The 12,068-nt window shown below is 34.4% G+C and overlaps 1 protein-coding gene across 1 annotated transcript; it reads left to right on the top strand.

Moving 5' to 3' along the window:
- The first annotated feature begins 8,981 nt into the window (after nucleotides 1-8,981).
- Nucleotides 8,982-11,851, top strand: LOC142171381 (uncharacterized). Its single transcript, XM_075233745.1, has 3 exons — nucleotides 8,982-9,128; nucleotides 10,009-10,154; nucleotides 11,022-11,851. The coding sequence occupies exons 2-3, from the start codon at nucleotides 10,013-10,015 to the stop codon at nucleotides 11,564-11,566; spliced, it is 687 nt and encodes a 228-aa protein (XP_075089846.1). The 5' UTR covers nucleotides 8,982-9,128; nucleotides 10,009-10,012; the 3' UTR covers nucleotides 11,567-11,851.
- The last annotated feature ends 217 nt before the right edge of the window (nucleotides 11,852-12,068 follow it).

Raw genomic sequence — 12,068 nt, 5'->3', positions numbered from 1 at the left:
ACAAAGAAACAAATGCGGAAGTAAAGTTTGAAATGTAGTGAATAATCTATAAAAATAACGGTGTCTAAATACCATCCCAGAATTGGTGTCACAGGTGCATGATCTTCTAGAATAATACAAATAAAAGTCTGAATAAAATAAAGCTGTCTGAAAATAAATACACAGCTAAAATAAGATAGACGGGGACTTCAGAACTGCGGACGCTGTGCAGTTATACCTCAAGTCTCCTCCGAGTAGCTGAAATTCGAGCAAGTCTATGGTACGCCGCTGAGACCAACTCTGAAATCTGCACAAGAAGTGCAGAGTGTAGTATCAGTACAACCGGCCCCATGTACTGGTAAGTGCTGAGCCTATCCTCGATGAAATAGTGACGAGGCTAATGCATGTCACTTACATTAACCTGTACGCAATATTAGTAACAACAACAATAATAGAAATGAATCAGGTAACTCATTTTTAATAGTTGAAGCCAACTCAACAGTCATAACCAATTATTATTTCAACCAATTTTTGTTGCAGCGTGCAACCTGTTCCCACAATATATTTATTTTCAACCCTCCAATATATTTATTTTAATCAAGTATATATATAGACTTTTAAATAAGTTTGTTGCGGCGTGCAACCCGATCCCCCAATATGGACTTTTTAATAAGTTTGTTGTGGCGTGCAACCCGATCCCCTAATATGGACTTTTAATAAGTCTGTTGCTACGTGCAGCCCGATCCCCCAATATAGACTTTTAAACAAGTCTGTTGCAGTGTGCAACCCGATCCTCCAATATATTCATTTCAATCAATTTGTTGCGGCGTACAACCCGCTCCTCCAATATATTCTTTTACCAATTCTTATAGAAGAAATTGCCCCAATAAATGCAACAATTAATATAACATTATAAGACAACAAACATACAATAATTATGATTTAATTATGAAACAAACAATGATAAATAGCAATTTATTATGAAAATCAAGGAAAAATTGGCAGTTTAATATTTAATATACTAAATGTCAAGTAGCAATTAACGCACATAAATCAAATAAGCATATAGCAATTATTGCAGGAATTCAAGAACTAATATTTGACAAATAATTAGAAAGAAACAATTTTTATAACAATTAGTTTGTGTATTAAAATAAATTTAGGATTTTAAAATAATTATGCAAATAATTAATTTGACGATGTATGGACACTCATCACCTCGCCTATACGTCGTTCACATGCATTTCACATAACAAATAATTTAAGGATTCTATTCCCTCAAGTCAAGGTTAACCACGACACTTACCTCGCTTTTTAATTTCAATCAATTACTCAACCACAACTTTTCCTTTTAAATTTGACTCCAAAAGCTTAAAATCTATTAACAAATAATTCGATATACTCAATACAAATCGTAAGAATTAATTCCATATGAATTTACTAATTTTCCAGATAAAATCCGAAATTCACTTTTAAAAATTGATAGTGGGGCCCACGTCTCAAATCTCGAAAAAGTTTACGAAATCCGAACACCCATTCTGAGACGAGTCCAACCATACAAAAATTATCAAATTCCGATGTCAAATGGACCTTCAAATCTTAAATTTTCGTTTTTGGAAGATTTTATAAAAATCTTATTTTCTCGCAAAATTTCACGAATTCATGATATAAATGAGTATGGAATTACGAAATATAATCAATAAAGGATAAGGATTACTTACCCCAATGTTTTTCTGTGAAAATCGCCCAAGAATCGCCTTACCCGAACTCAAAAATGGAAAATGGTTGAAAATGGGACGAAATCCCATTTCCAACTGTTTGCCCAGATTTTAGCTTATGCGATCGCGTACAATACTTCGCGATCGCGAAGCATATTTTTGGCTGCCCAGATTTTTTCTCTACGCGAACGCGAAGCACAATTTCTTAGCCTTCCGCGATCGCGGACATCATTGTGCAATCGCATAGTACAATTTTTGTGCTTCAGCTTCTGCCTCATTCCTTCTACGCGAACGCGGCTTGGCCCCCGCGTTCGCGGTGCTTTGCCTGCTGTCACTGTACGATCGCGGACCTCACTATGCGATCACATAATACAACTTTCATCCGTGACCATTAAGCCTTCGCGATCGCGGAAACAGTCACGCGATCACATAGAAGGAAACTAGTAGCAGCACGTTCAACAGTTTCATGGTTCCAAAATGAGCCGATCCTAACCCGAATTACACCCGAGCCCTTGGGGTTCCAAACCATATATGCACACAAGTCCTAAAATATCATACGAACTTGCTCGCGTGATCAGATCTCCAAAATAACACCTAGAACTACGAATTGGACACCAAATCAAAGGAAATTTTCAAGAAAACTTTAAAACTTATATTTTCACAACCGGACGTCTGAATCACGTCAAATTAACTCCGTTTCTCACCAAATTCGGCAGACAAGTCATAAATATTATAGTGGACCTATACCAGACTCCAGAACTAAAATACGGACTCGGTGTCAATAAATCCAAACCAGTAAATTCTTAAAAATCATTAAGCTTTCAAACTTTTAATTTTTCATCAAAATTTCATATCTCGGGCTAAGGACCTCGGAATTTGATTCCGGGCATACGCCCAAGTCCCAAATTATGATACGGAACTACCGACTATTAAAATACTGACCGGAGTTCGTTTGCTCAAAATGTTGACCAAAGTCAACTCAGTTGAGTTTTAAAGCTCTATTTCACATTTTAATCCATTTTCACATAAAAACTTTTCGGAAAATTTTACGGACTGCGCTTAAGTCGAGGAATAATAAATAGTATTTTTCAAGGTCTTAGAACACAGAATTATTTATTAAATTTAAAGATGATATTTTTGGATCATCTCACACGCCTAAAGCATTCTATGCAGATTCATGGGTCAATTATTTATTATCTATAGTAGAGATTATGTGTGAAGGTTCTACAATGGAGTGTGTTTTGGACTTAAAGGTCATACTAATTTGAAATCAAGTGTTAATAATGTTGAAATGGCACTTCTTATTAGGGAATGGTTTTTGAGCGGACAAGTGAATCCACATTTGGGTATTAAACGTTTTAACAAATTAAAGGTATTTCCTCTTAGCAATGGTTTCATCATGGATTAATGGGTGAAATTAAAATATAGCCAGATTTACAAGTGGTAATTGAAAAATAGTCACAGTTTCAAAAATAATTAAAATTTAGCCATTTTTCATGTAAAGATAAATCTGAACGAAAACACTATTCAACATATAAAACAAAATTCCAATATAATATACTGAAGTTTCAGGATAATATACTGGAGTTCCGGGATAATATACTGGAGTTCCAACATAATATACTGGCCGAGCATAATATGCTGAAAGTTCATACACAGGTGCTCCAATATCCAGTATATTATGCAGGAACTTTCCGTGTGTTGGAGTTCCAGCATAATATGTTGGAAGTTCATACATGTGTGCACCAATTTCCAGTATATTATGCTGGAACTTTCCGTATTGCAGCAAAATAATGGCTATTTTTCAATGACTTTACAAATGCTGGCTATTTTTCAATTACCGGTCCGAAAACTGATTAGCCCGTACTATTTTCACTGGATTAATTGCACATGGGATCAGATGGAAGGCCCAAAGTTCATGTGGCTTTGTATTATTGAAAATCATATATATACAACAGGGATCCAATTGGACCCTGCATCACTAGACAACAGTGTTAGGTCTACATCCATCCAAACATAGCCCATAAACAAGCTTTATCAAAATAAGGCCATGATTCCAATTACGGTTGTAACTAATGTTTTAAAAGATGTTTTCGGGGCGAGCCCGGAGGCAAGGCATACCAAAAATGTCCTGAGGCGATGGTGGGAGGCGAAAGTCCCATAATGCATACGCCACATTTTTGGGGTGTACGCCCGTCGCCCGGGGTGTAGTAGCAGGCGTACGCCACAATTTTGGGGTGTAGTAGCAGGTGAACTCTTCAAAAATCAAAACTTGCAGAAAATGGATGAAGCAGAGTGTGAAGATATGAGCAGAAAAGATCATGCATTGCCTTGAAGTATACAATCTCAAATCAAGAGGAAAAGTATTTTAGGAGTAGGTTTTGCACCCAAAAATGTAGTGGCACTATCAACCTATTGAAACATCATTTAGCATGTATTCGTAAAGGAATGGAGCCTTGTCCCAAGGTTCCTGCTGATGTAGCAGAAGAGATAGGGTTAGAGAAGAGAGAAGAGAATGAAAAGAAAAAAAACTAACCGTTGAAGAAATGATGAGATTTGAATTTGAAATAGGGAAAAGAAGAAAGGGGTAAAAAGTGCTGGGAATTATCTAAGCCGTTGATTCTGATCATACGGTTGAAGATGTAGGATTCGAACCGAAAATGAATATATTAAAAAATGGGGTTTGAAAAGTGATAATTAAAATGTACGGCAAAGGTCCAAATATACCTCTGTATTTTCGAAAATAGTCTAAGAATACCCCTCGTTATACTATTGGGTTATTTATACTCCTGCAGTCATACTTTGGGTTCAAATATACCCCTCATTTAAATGGAGGGACACGTGTCATCGTCCTGTTGGCCAATTCTAAATATCTCTTAATTAATTAAAAAGACACATTACCCATACCCGAAAAATAATTTTCCAAAGCAAAATTTTTGTAAAAATAGGAAAAAACTGAATTTGTTATTTACTAAAAACTAATAAAACCAAAAATATTTGTTTTTCCAGTTTTTATAAAAAAAATTGCTTTAGAAAAATTGAAAAATATTTTCTAAAGTAATATTTTTGTAAAAAGTGAAAAAGAAACAGAAAAGCAATTTTCTAAAGCAATTAAAAACAGGAAAAACTAAAAACAAATTAACTTAAAACCGAAAAAAAAGAAAATATTTATTTTTTCAGTTTTTACAAAAATATTGCTTTAAAAAATTGCTTTTCAGTTTTAGTTTTTAGTTTTTAGTTTTTTACAAAAACATTTGCTTTAGAAATTATTTTTCAATTTTTTCAAAGCAATATATTTCTAAAAACTGGAAAAAAATATTTTCAATATTTTCAGTTTTTAGTAAAAACTATTTAGTTTTTTCCAGTTTTACTAATATTGTTTTAGAAAATTATTTTTCAGTTTTTTTAAAACAGTTTTTTTGTAAAAACTTGAAAACAAAAATATTTTCTTTTTTTCAGTTTTTAGTAAAAACAAATTCAGTTTTTTCCAGATTTTACAAAAAAAAAAATTGCTTTAGAAAATTACTTTTCGGGTATGGGTAATGTGTCTTTTTAATTAATTAAGAGATATTTAGAATTGACCAACATGACGATTACATGTGTCCCTCCGTTTAAATGAGGGCTATATTTGAACCCAAAGTATGACTGCAGGGGTATAGATAACCCAATAGTATTATGAGGGGTATTTTTAGACTATTTTTAAAACTACAGGATATATTTGGCCATTTGCCCTCAAATGTATTGGATCTAGAAGTGGAAGAAGACAAAAGTTAAAGAGAGCGTCTTTTTAAAGAGGGAAATTTTAGAAAATGTGCTGTTTGGTTAGATATTGACGATGGATAGTCAAGAGGTATATTATCACTTTTAGTCCGCGACAGAAACTAAAAATAATTACATCTGGTAGCCAAAAAAGTGTATACTTTTTGTATATAACGTACAAAATGTATATATCTACAAAAATATATAAATTTTATATATATTTTCGACTATTATTTTTACAGCGGCTATACAGTGTCATTTTTCCAATTACATTTATGGTAAATTAAGTCAAATACTTGGGCTTTTTTTAGTTTAAACTATGTGTAGTGACAGTATCTATATAATAACATATGTTTTATATAATTTGTTATAACAATTAAAATTACACTGATAGTATTATATTTTACATTGTCATGGATCGTGTTATCATTTAAAAATCTAATGTTTTAATCCTTTGGCTCTTTGCTCTTTATTTAACTGTTGTTGGTGAATGCATACAAGTTGTTTGATAAAATGTCCTTGTAAGTTTTATACAAAAACCTCGTACCTTTGGAAAACTTTAAAAGTTCATAGTATTAGTTTATTGTATGTAAAATGAAAAAAACAGGACTGACTTGAGGAACAATCTAAAGAGGTAAGTCCGAATCATGTTGTTTGGTCACTCTTAAGCTTATTTTGTGCTATCTCGCTACTCCATCGTCTTCTCATTAGTTGAATTTTATAGAAATTCTTAGCTCTTCATGGAGTTTTTATATTTCAAGTTTAATTGTAATAATCACCCTTCAATGTGATATGTCTTTTCATCCTCTTGACTTTCTCCATGGTTCTATACTTCAAAAAAAGGGCAGGATGGTGTACTAAACAGTCTTAACCTACATTTCCGCAAAAGGCTGTTTTCACAGCTCGAACCTGGGACCTCCTGGTCATATGACAGCAACTATACCAGTTACTCTAAGGGTCCCATTCCATAGTTCTATGTTGCGAACTCATTAGGTATGCGTATTTTATTGAACTTGCAGGTTTTGATTGAGGTCTCATACATTTTTGAAGTATGTGGTTTCACTGGAGTTCATTTAGGATGGACTGCAATTCCCAAAACACTAGGATATTTTGATGGATTTCCTGCAGCAAAAAAATTCAATCGCATTGTTTGTACATGCTTCAATGGTGTTAGTTATGTCCACGTCCCTGCTGCTTAAAAGTTATAAACATAAATGAAATTGAATATAGAGTTACATTTAGGCTAATGATATTAATTTTTCGACTGGAGTAGCTTTTCTATTCCTTGCCTGGACCCATTTTCACGGATTACAAGGTTTCAAATATCAAACTCCGAGTATATATATGGAGAAATTTACTCTCTTCTTGCTATTAAAAGATGGAAATTGTAGTTTGATTCGTTCATTTTTATAGATTGTCATAGAATTCAAGAAATTACACTAAAGAATATGCATGTTACTCGCTGGGGCTCGAATTATTATTCATACATGTCCTTTCGTGGAGTGACGTACAGTTTTCTTACTAACGAAAAATGATATAATTTGTATCCCAAAAGTAACATGGAGTTCGTCGAATTTCTTTTGGCTTCTTATGGTGGACACGGCCATGACGGAAAGTTGTGGACGTGAACATTTAAGTTGTAGGTTAGGACTTAGAATTAGATTATTAGTGGTTTATGTTGAGTTCACATTACTCTTTCGTTCCTCTAAGTGTCGGGCTTTATCTACTTGTTATTGTTTTGTTTTTCATATATTTTTTGGTTCTGGTGATGCTATTATTTTTTCATATGGTTTCTATTGAGGGTACTGATATATTGACTCTTTTCGTCTTCTTGAGCCTAAGGTCTTTCAGAAACAGACCTCGGGGTAGCAGTAAGATCTGCGTACACATTACCCTCCCAAGACTCCACTAGTGAAATTTCACTGGATCGTTATTGTTGTTGTTGTTGTTATGGTATGAAACCTCTTAATTGTTGATTTTGTGATTTTTATCTCTTGAAATATATGCAACTGTTTATGGGTGCTTCTAGCTCTTTTATTCCAAAAATTGAAGCAAAGTTGTGAATAGTTTTATGTAAGCTCTAGCTCGCCACATTGTATTAACTTTGTCCCGGCCATGACATCCTCTACTTGATTCATTTTAACTGTTCGCCTTTTAGCTTGGTCCTGCTGTATATGGAGTTGGGTATCAAAGACTTGTTTTAAATTCTTTGTAAATATAGAGGGAAGGGGACAGGAAAACCATCTTACATAGAAAACTAACAAACAGAAAAAAAAACATAAGAAATGAAACCCTTCCAATTTAACCTTCCAAAAAGAGAGCATGCCACATCTTCTGTTCAAGATTCATCTTGCTAAAAATGCAATAACAAATTGAGACTTTGACGAGAAGTGTGTGTTTGTCTTAATATTTCTTTTCCTTTCTCAACATAGGTTAATTTATAGACATAACATACGCTTCGAATTAAGCAAACCATACATAATATTCCTGCCCGGGCAATGAAAGGAATGACTACAAAATAAAAATTACACGTTAATTATGGCTATTCTTACCCGGCAATGAAAAGGAATGACTACTAATTAAATAAAAAAGTTACCGCTTAATTATGGCTATTACCATAAGTGACTCATGCCAATTGCCTAACATATTACGTACTATAAATAGTAAGGGGTCGTTTAGTAGGAGGTGTAAGAAAAAATAATGCAAGCATTAGCTCTATGCATTACTAGTACCTCGTTTGGTATATTTTTTCAACCTATGTATAACTAATACTTGTATTAGTTATACATTATACTTGCTATTATGCTATGTATAAACAGTGCATAGAAAACCATGACATTAGTAATGCAAGAGTTTTTAATACTTGCATAAATATGGTTAAAGATCTACTTGCCCCCCTCAAATCCCTAATAAAAGCCCATATCAAATATTTTTCCCATATTATTAACAAACGGATTTCTCTCTGTACGCTTTGGCCATGGAAAAGCACGGGTGAATGCAACCAAATCATCTTCCTCTTCAGAGATCAAAGTCACGTGGGAGTTCCATGTGATCGACCATGTTATATTACATGATCCCTTGTTATGTGTAAATAGTGGAAATTTCATGTGACTGATCATGTTATCGTTCCAAACAAGTGATTATTATGCACGGAATGTATCCACGTCTAATTTTGAATTAACGTCACAGCTTTACCCAGATTCACTTCATTGAGCAACATACTTTGAAAATGGAGCATCAAAAGAGCCTCAGCCTTTCCTTTCTTGTTCTGTTATCTATAAAGTTAATTTTTATAGCTAAAGTTAAAAATTGTGGAGGGTACTTTTGTAAATATCTAATTTTTTAAAAATTATACAATGCTTTAATACACCAAATCAAACAGTGGATAAAAAATAATTTTAACATAACTAGTGTCAGCATTACTAATACACTTTATTCAGCACTATTATTATATCTCGTACCAAACAACCCCTAAAGGCGTAAGAACTCTTGGAATTACGTATTACTCCTAATTCGTTTAGGGATTAGTCCAAAACGCCAAGCAATTTTTTATTTTTCTATTTCTCGTTCCTTTCTTTCGCAGGAATATAACTCCTTTCCCTTAACCCTCATTCGCGTTCTTTCTCTTCTCCTGTTGAAGGTCGCAGCACAGTTTGGATCTTTTTCGTCAAGGTAGTTGAATTTAATCTATTATTTCTTTTTTTTAATAAATAAATTAGTCAGAGTTTTGCAATTTGTATAATTTTTGAGGTTTCAGACCTTTTGCAGTTTTTCTCTAATACTTCTACACAGTTGTTTATCCCCCTCCTCCATTGTTTATTCGAAGCAAATTTTCAGTCTTTAAACCCTAAACGAGCATATACAATTTTAAAACAAAAAATCCAACCTTTGGTTCCTGGTTTTTGCAATTTGTTTAACATGGTTTAATTTCTGCTACAAAAATAAATATTCGAAAGTGGTATGATTGGTTATGTTTTCTGATGACCCTTTGAAGTTTTTTAGTTGATCTAATCAGTAACGTTTCTGCAAATTTATTATATGGGTTTTAACTTTTAAGTCTTTACTAGTGTTTAAGGTAGTGTTATGAAGTTGATAAATCTGTCTTATTGTGTGAATATTTTATGATCATTTGATATCTGTGGCCTACTTATGAAGTAGTTGTATATTGGTGATGTTGCTAGCCCCTTATATTCAACTTCTTTTGCCAAATTGCCATCTGCATTTATTCTTTTTTAGTTCTACTTTGTTATTTTGGATTTAGTTTTCTAAATATCCTGTATTGTTATTTCTTGTTATCGGTGCTTCTTACATCTTCTCTTTAGTCGAGGGTCTTCCGGAAATAGCCTATCTGCCCTTCCAGGGTAGGAGTAAGGCTGCGTACATCCTATCCTCCCCAGATCTCACTTCCGGAATACACTGGATGTTGTTGTTGTAATTCTCTTTTTGCAGTTGTTAGTGAAAAAATAGCTTCTTGAACATATCCTTCTCCTTAATTTTATCCCTTTCTTGTAAGATGGCAAAATATAAATCAATACATGAAATCTATCTGCAGCCAGATGGGTGATGCTATCCCTCTATGTGCCTCTCCCTGTGGCAATGAGACGGTTTCCTATCAGAAGGGCACGCAGAGCTTGAAGGTCGTGGTTTCAATTTACAAGAAGATTAGGCTTCCAGAGGCATTTGGTGGTCAATCAGATGGTAAGTCTTTTCACCTAAAGATTGTGTTTCTTGACTTGAAATTATGTGGTTTAATCCTAGCAATTTATCACATACGAACATATAGTTAACTTGGTAGTCTTAATGAGGGGGCTAGAGCTGCGAATCCAAGCAAGGCAGCTCAGCGAAGTATCCAAGTATCAGCCCAACTCTATCTCCTGGGTCCCAGGAATAGAGTCTGCACAAAAATGTGCAGATAATATGAGTACGATAATTCACGTGTACTTAATAAATATCAAGTCTATCCCTAACAGGGTAGTGGACGTACCGTGAATGTTCCTAGGATATCTCGTAGGATCTTTGAAATTTAGTACATAACAGTAATTTTCTGGTGCTTTTTGAGATGGAATCCATTTGTATATGATGCTTGATACTGGAATCAACTAAATTGGGATGTACAAACACTTTTAGACTAGTGGACTATTGGACAAATTTCATATGGCAGAAGGAAGCTATACTTAAGGAATGTATACACAATGTAATAAGTTGGACAATGTAGTCAGTGTGTCATAATCTTGCCATTGATATTGCCATAAATTTATGAATATTCGTAGGAGCGGACGTAATTATAGTGTTTTTCTTGCCATTGATATTGCCATAAATTTATGAATATTCGTAGGAGCGGACGTAATTATAGTGTTTTTCTAGCTTGGATGCCAGAACAATGCCACAACTTCTTTGCTGATATAGTTTGGAGACGAGAAGTTACTTCTTTTTAGACTTTGAAAGTGGTGATTTTTATTGCAAGTTGCCCTCTCCAATTGTGCTTGTTGGTCTTGGTGTGCTTGATTTTGTGTTTTCGTAACTTTCTTTGAGATGCTGAATATGTTCTTCTTGTGTTTATTTCAGGGGGTCTTGTAAGGCTTGAAGACATATGGTGGCTTATTTATAGTTACTTTTCCTTCTTGTGTATAGTCGCTGCCCTCCTGAATTTAGAACATGTTCCGGGAATTTTCACGTTCCTTTTCATGGTGGGTGGCTTTATAATTCATTTTACTGCGCACTATTCTGTTGTTTATTGGCATCGCGACATGCCTTTCCAGATAATTGGTGCCAAGGCAAAATTTATGATCGAGGTCATTCCTGTGATGACTGCAGCAGTCCTGCATCACCTTTTGGAGTTCAATTATGGGTATCTCGCTCTATTACTAGGTTGCACCACATATTTCTATGTGTTTGGTCACTTCATGCACGTATCATATGATATTGTGGAAAAAGACTTATTGCTGGAATTAGTAATGCAAGTTCTTGTTTACATGGTGGACGGAGAATTGTTAGTTAGAGCTTTGGCTTTGACCTTCTGCGTTGGTTTATGCTTCTATAGATACATGATATATTGTGCTCCCGAAGTACCCGAACATCCTAAAAAGGAGTTGGAGCGGCTGCCTGTCTGATTTGAAGGTGTCCGTAGTGTAATGGTAATGTTGTTTCCGTTTGACCTATAAGTCATGGGTTCGAACCGTGGAATCAGTCATTGATGTTTGCATTAGGTTAAGCTGTTACATCACACACCATTGGGGTGCAGCCCTTCCCCGACCTTGCATGAATGTGGGATGCTTCGTGCACCGAACTGTTTTTTTTTATTTTATAGCTTATATTTGTACTCTTATCATTGTGTAACCCGTATCAATTGTACGTCAATGGAGAAAAGGAAAAACATTTAGATACAGTTTGCATCAGGATTCGGCACATTTTTATTAAATATTAGAATGAATGAATTTGCCTCTATGAAAGGGCCCAAAAAATAGAAAGTTTTGGTTGTCTAAGTGAAAAATTGGACAAAACATTTTAAAGTGTCTCTTGTGTATCTAAAAAAAATTTTATTGAATAAAGTTCATTTATTGAAAAGCCTGTGTCACGACCCAATTTCACGTATAGGTCGTGATGGCACCCGAC

This window comes from Nicotiana tabacum, chromosome 17, assembly GCF_000715075.1.
Source record: "Nicotiana tabacum cultivar K326 chromosome 17, ASM71507v2, whole genome shotgun sequence".
NCBI lineage: Eukaryota > Viridiplantae > Streptophyta > Magnoliopsida > Solanales > Solanaceae > Nicotiana > Nicotiana tabacum.
This window is presented reverse-complemented; position numbering and strand designations above follow the sequence as displayed.

Excerpts from the sequence above, each read along its gene's own strand:
- LOC142171381 (XM_075233745.1), top strand. The coding sequence starts at position 10,013 with ATGGGTGATGCTATCCCTCTATGTGCCTCTCCCTGTGGCAATGAGACG. Across the intron at positions 10,155-11,021 it reads ATTTGGTGGTCAATCAGATG|GGGGTCTTGTAAGGCTTGAA; the intron begins GTAAGTCTTTTC and ends TGTTTATTTCAG.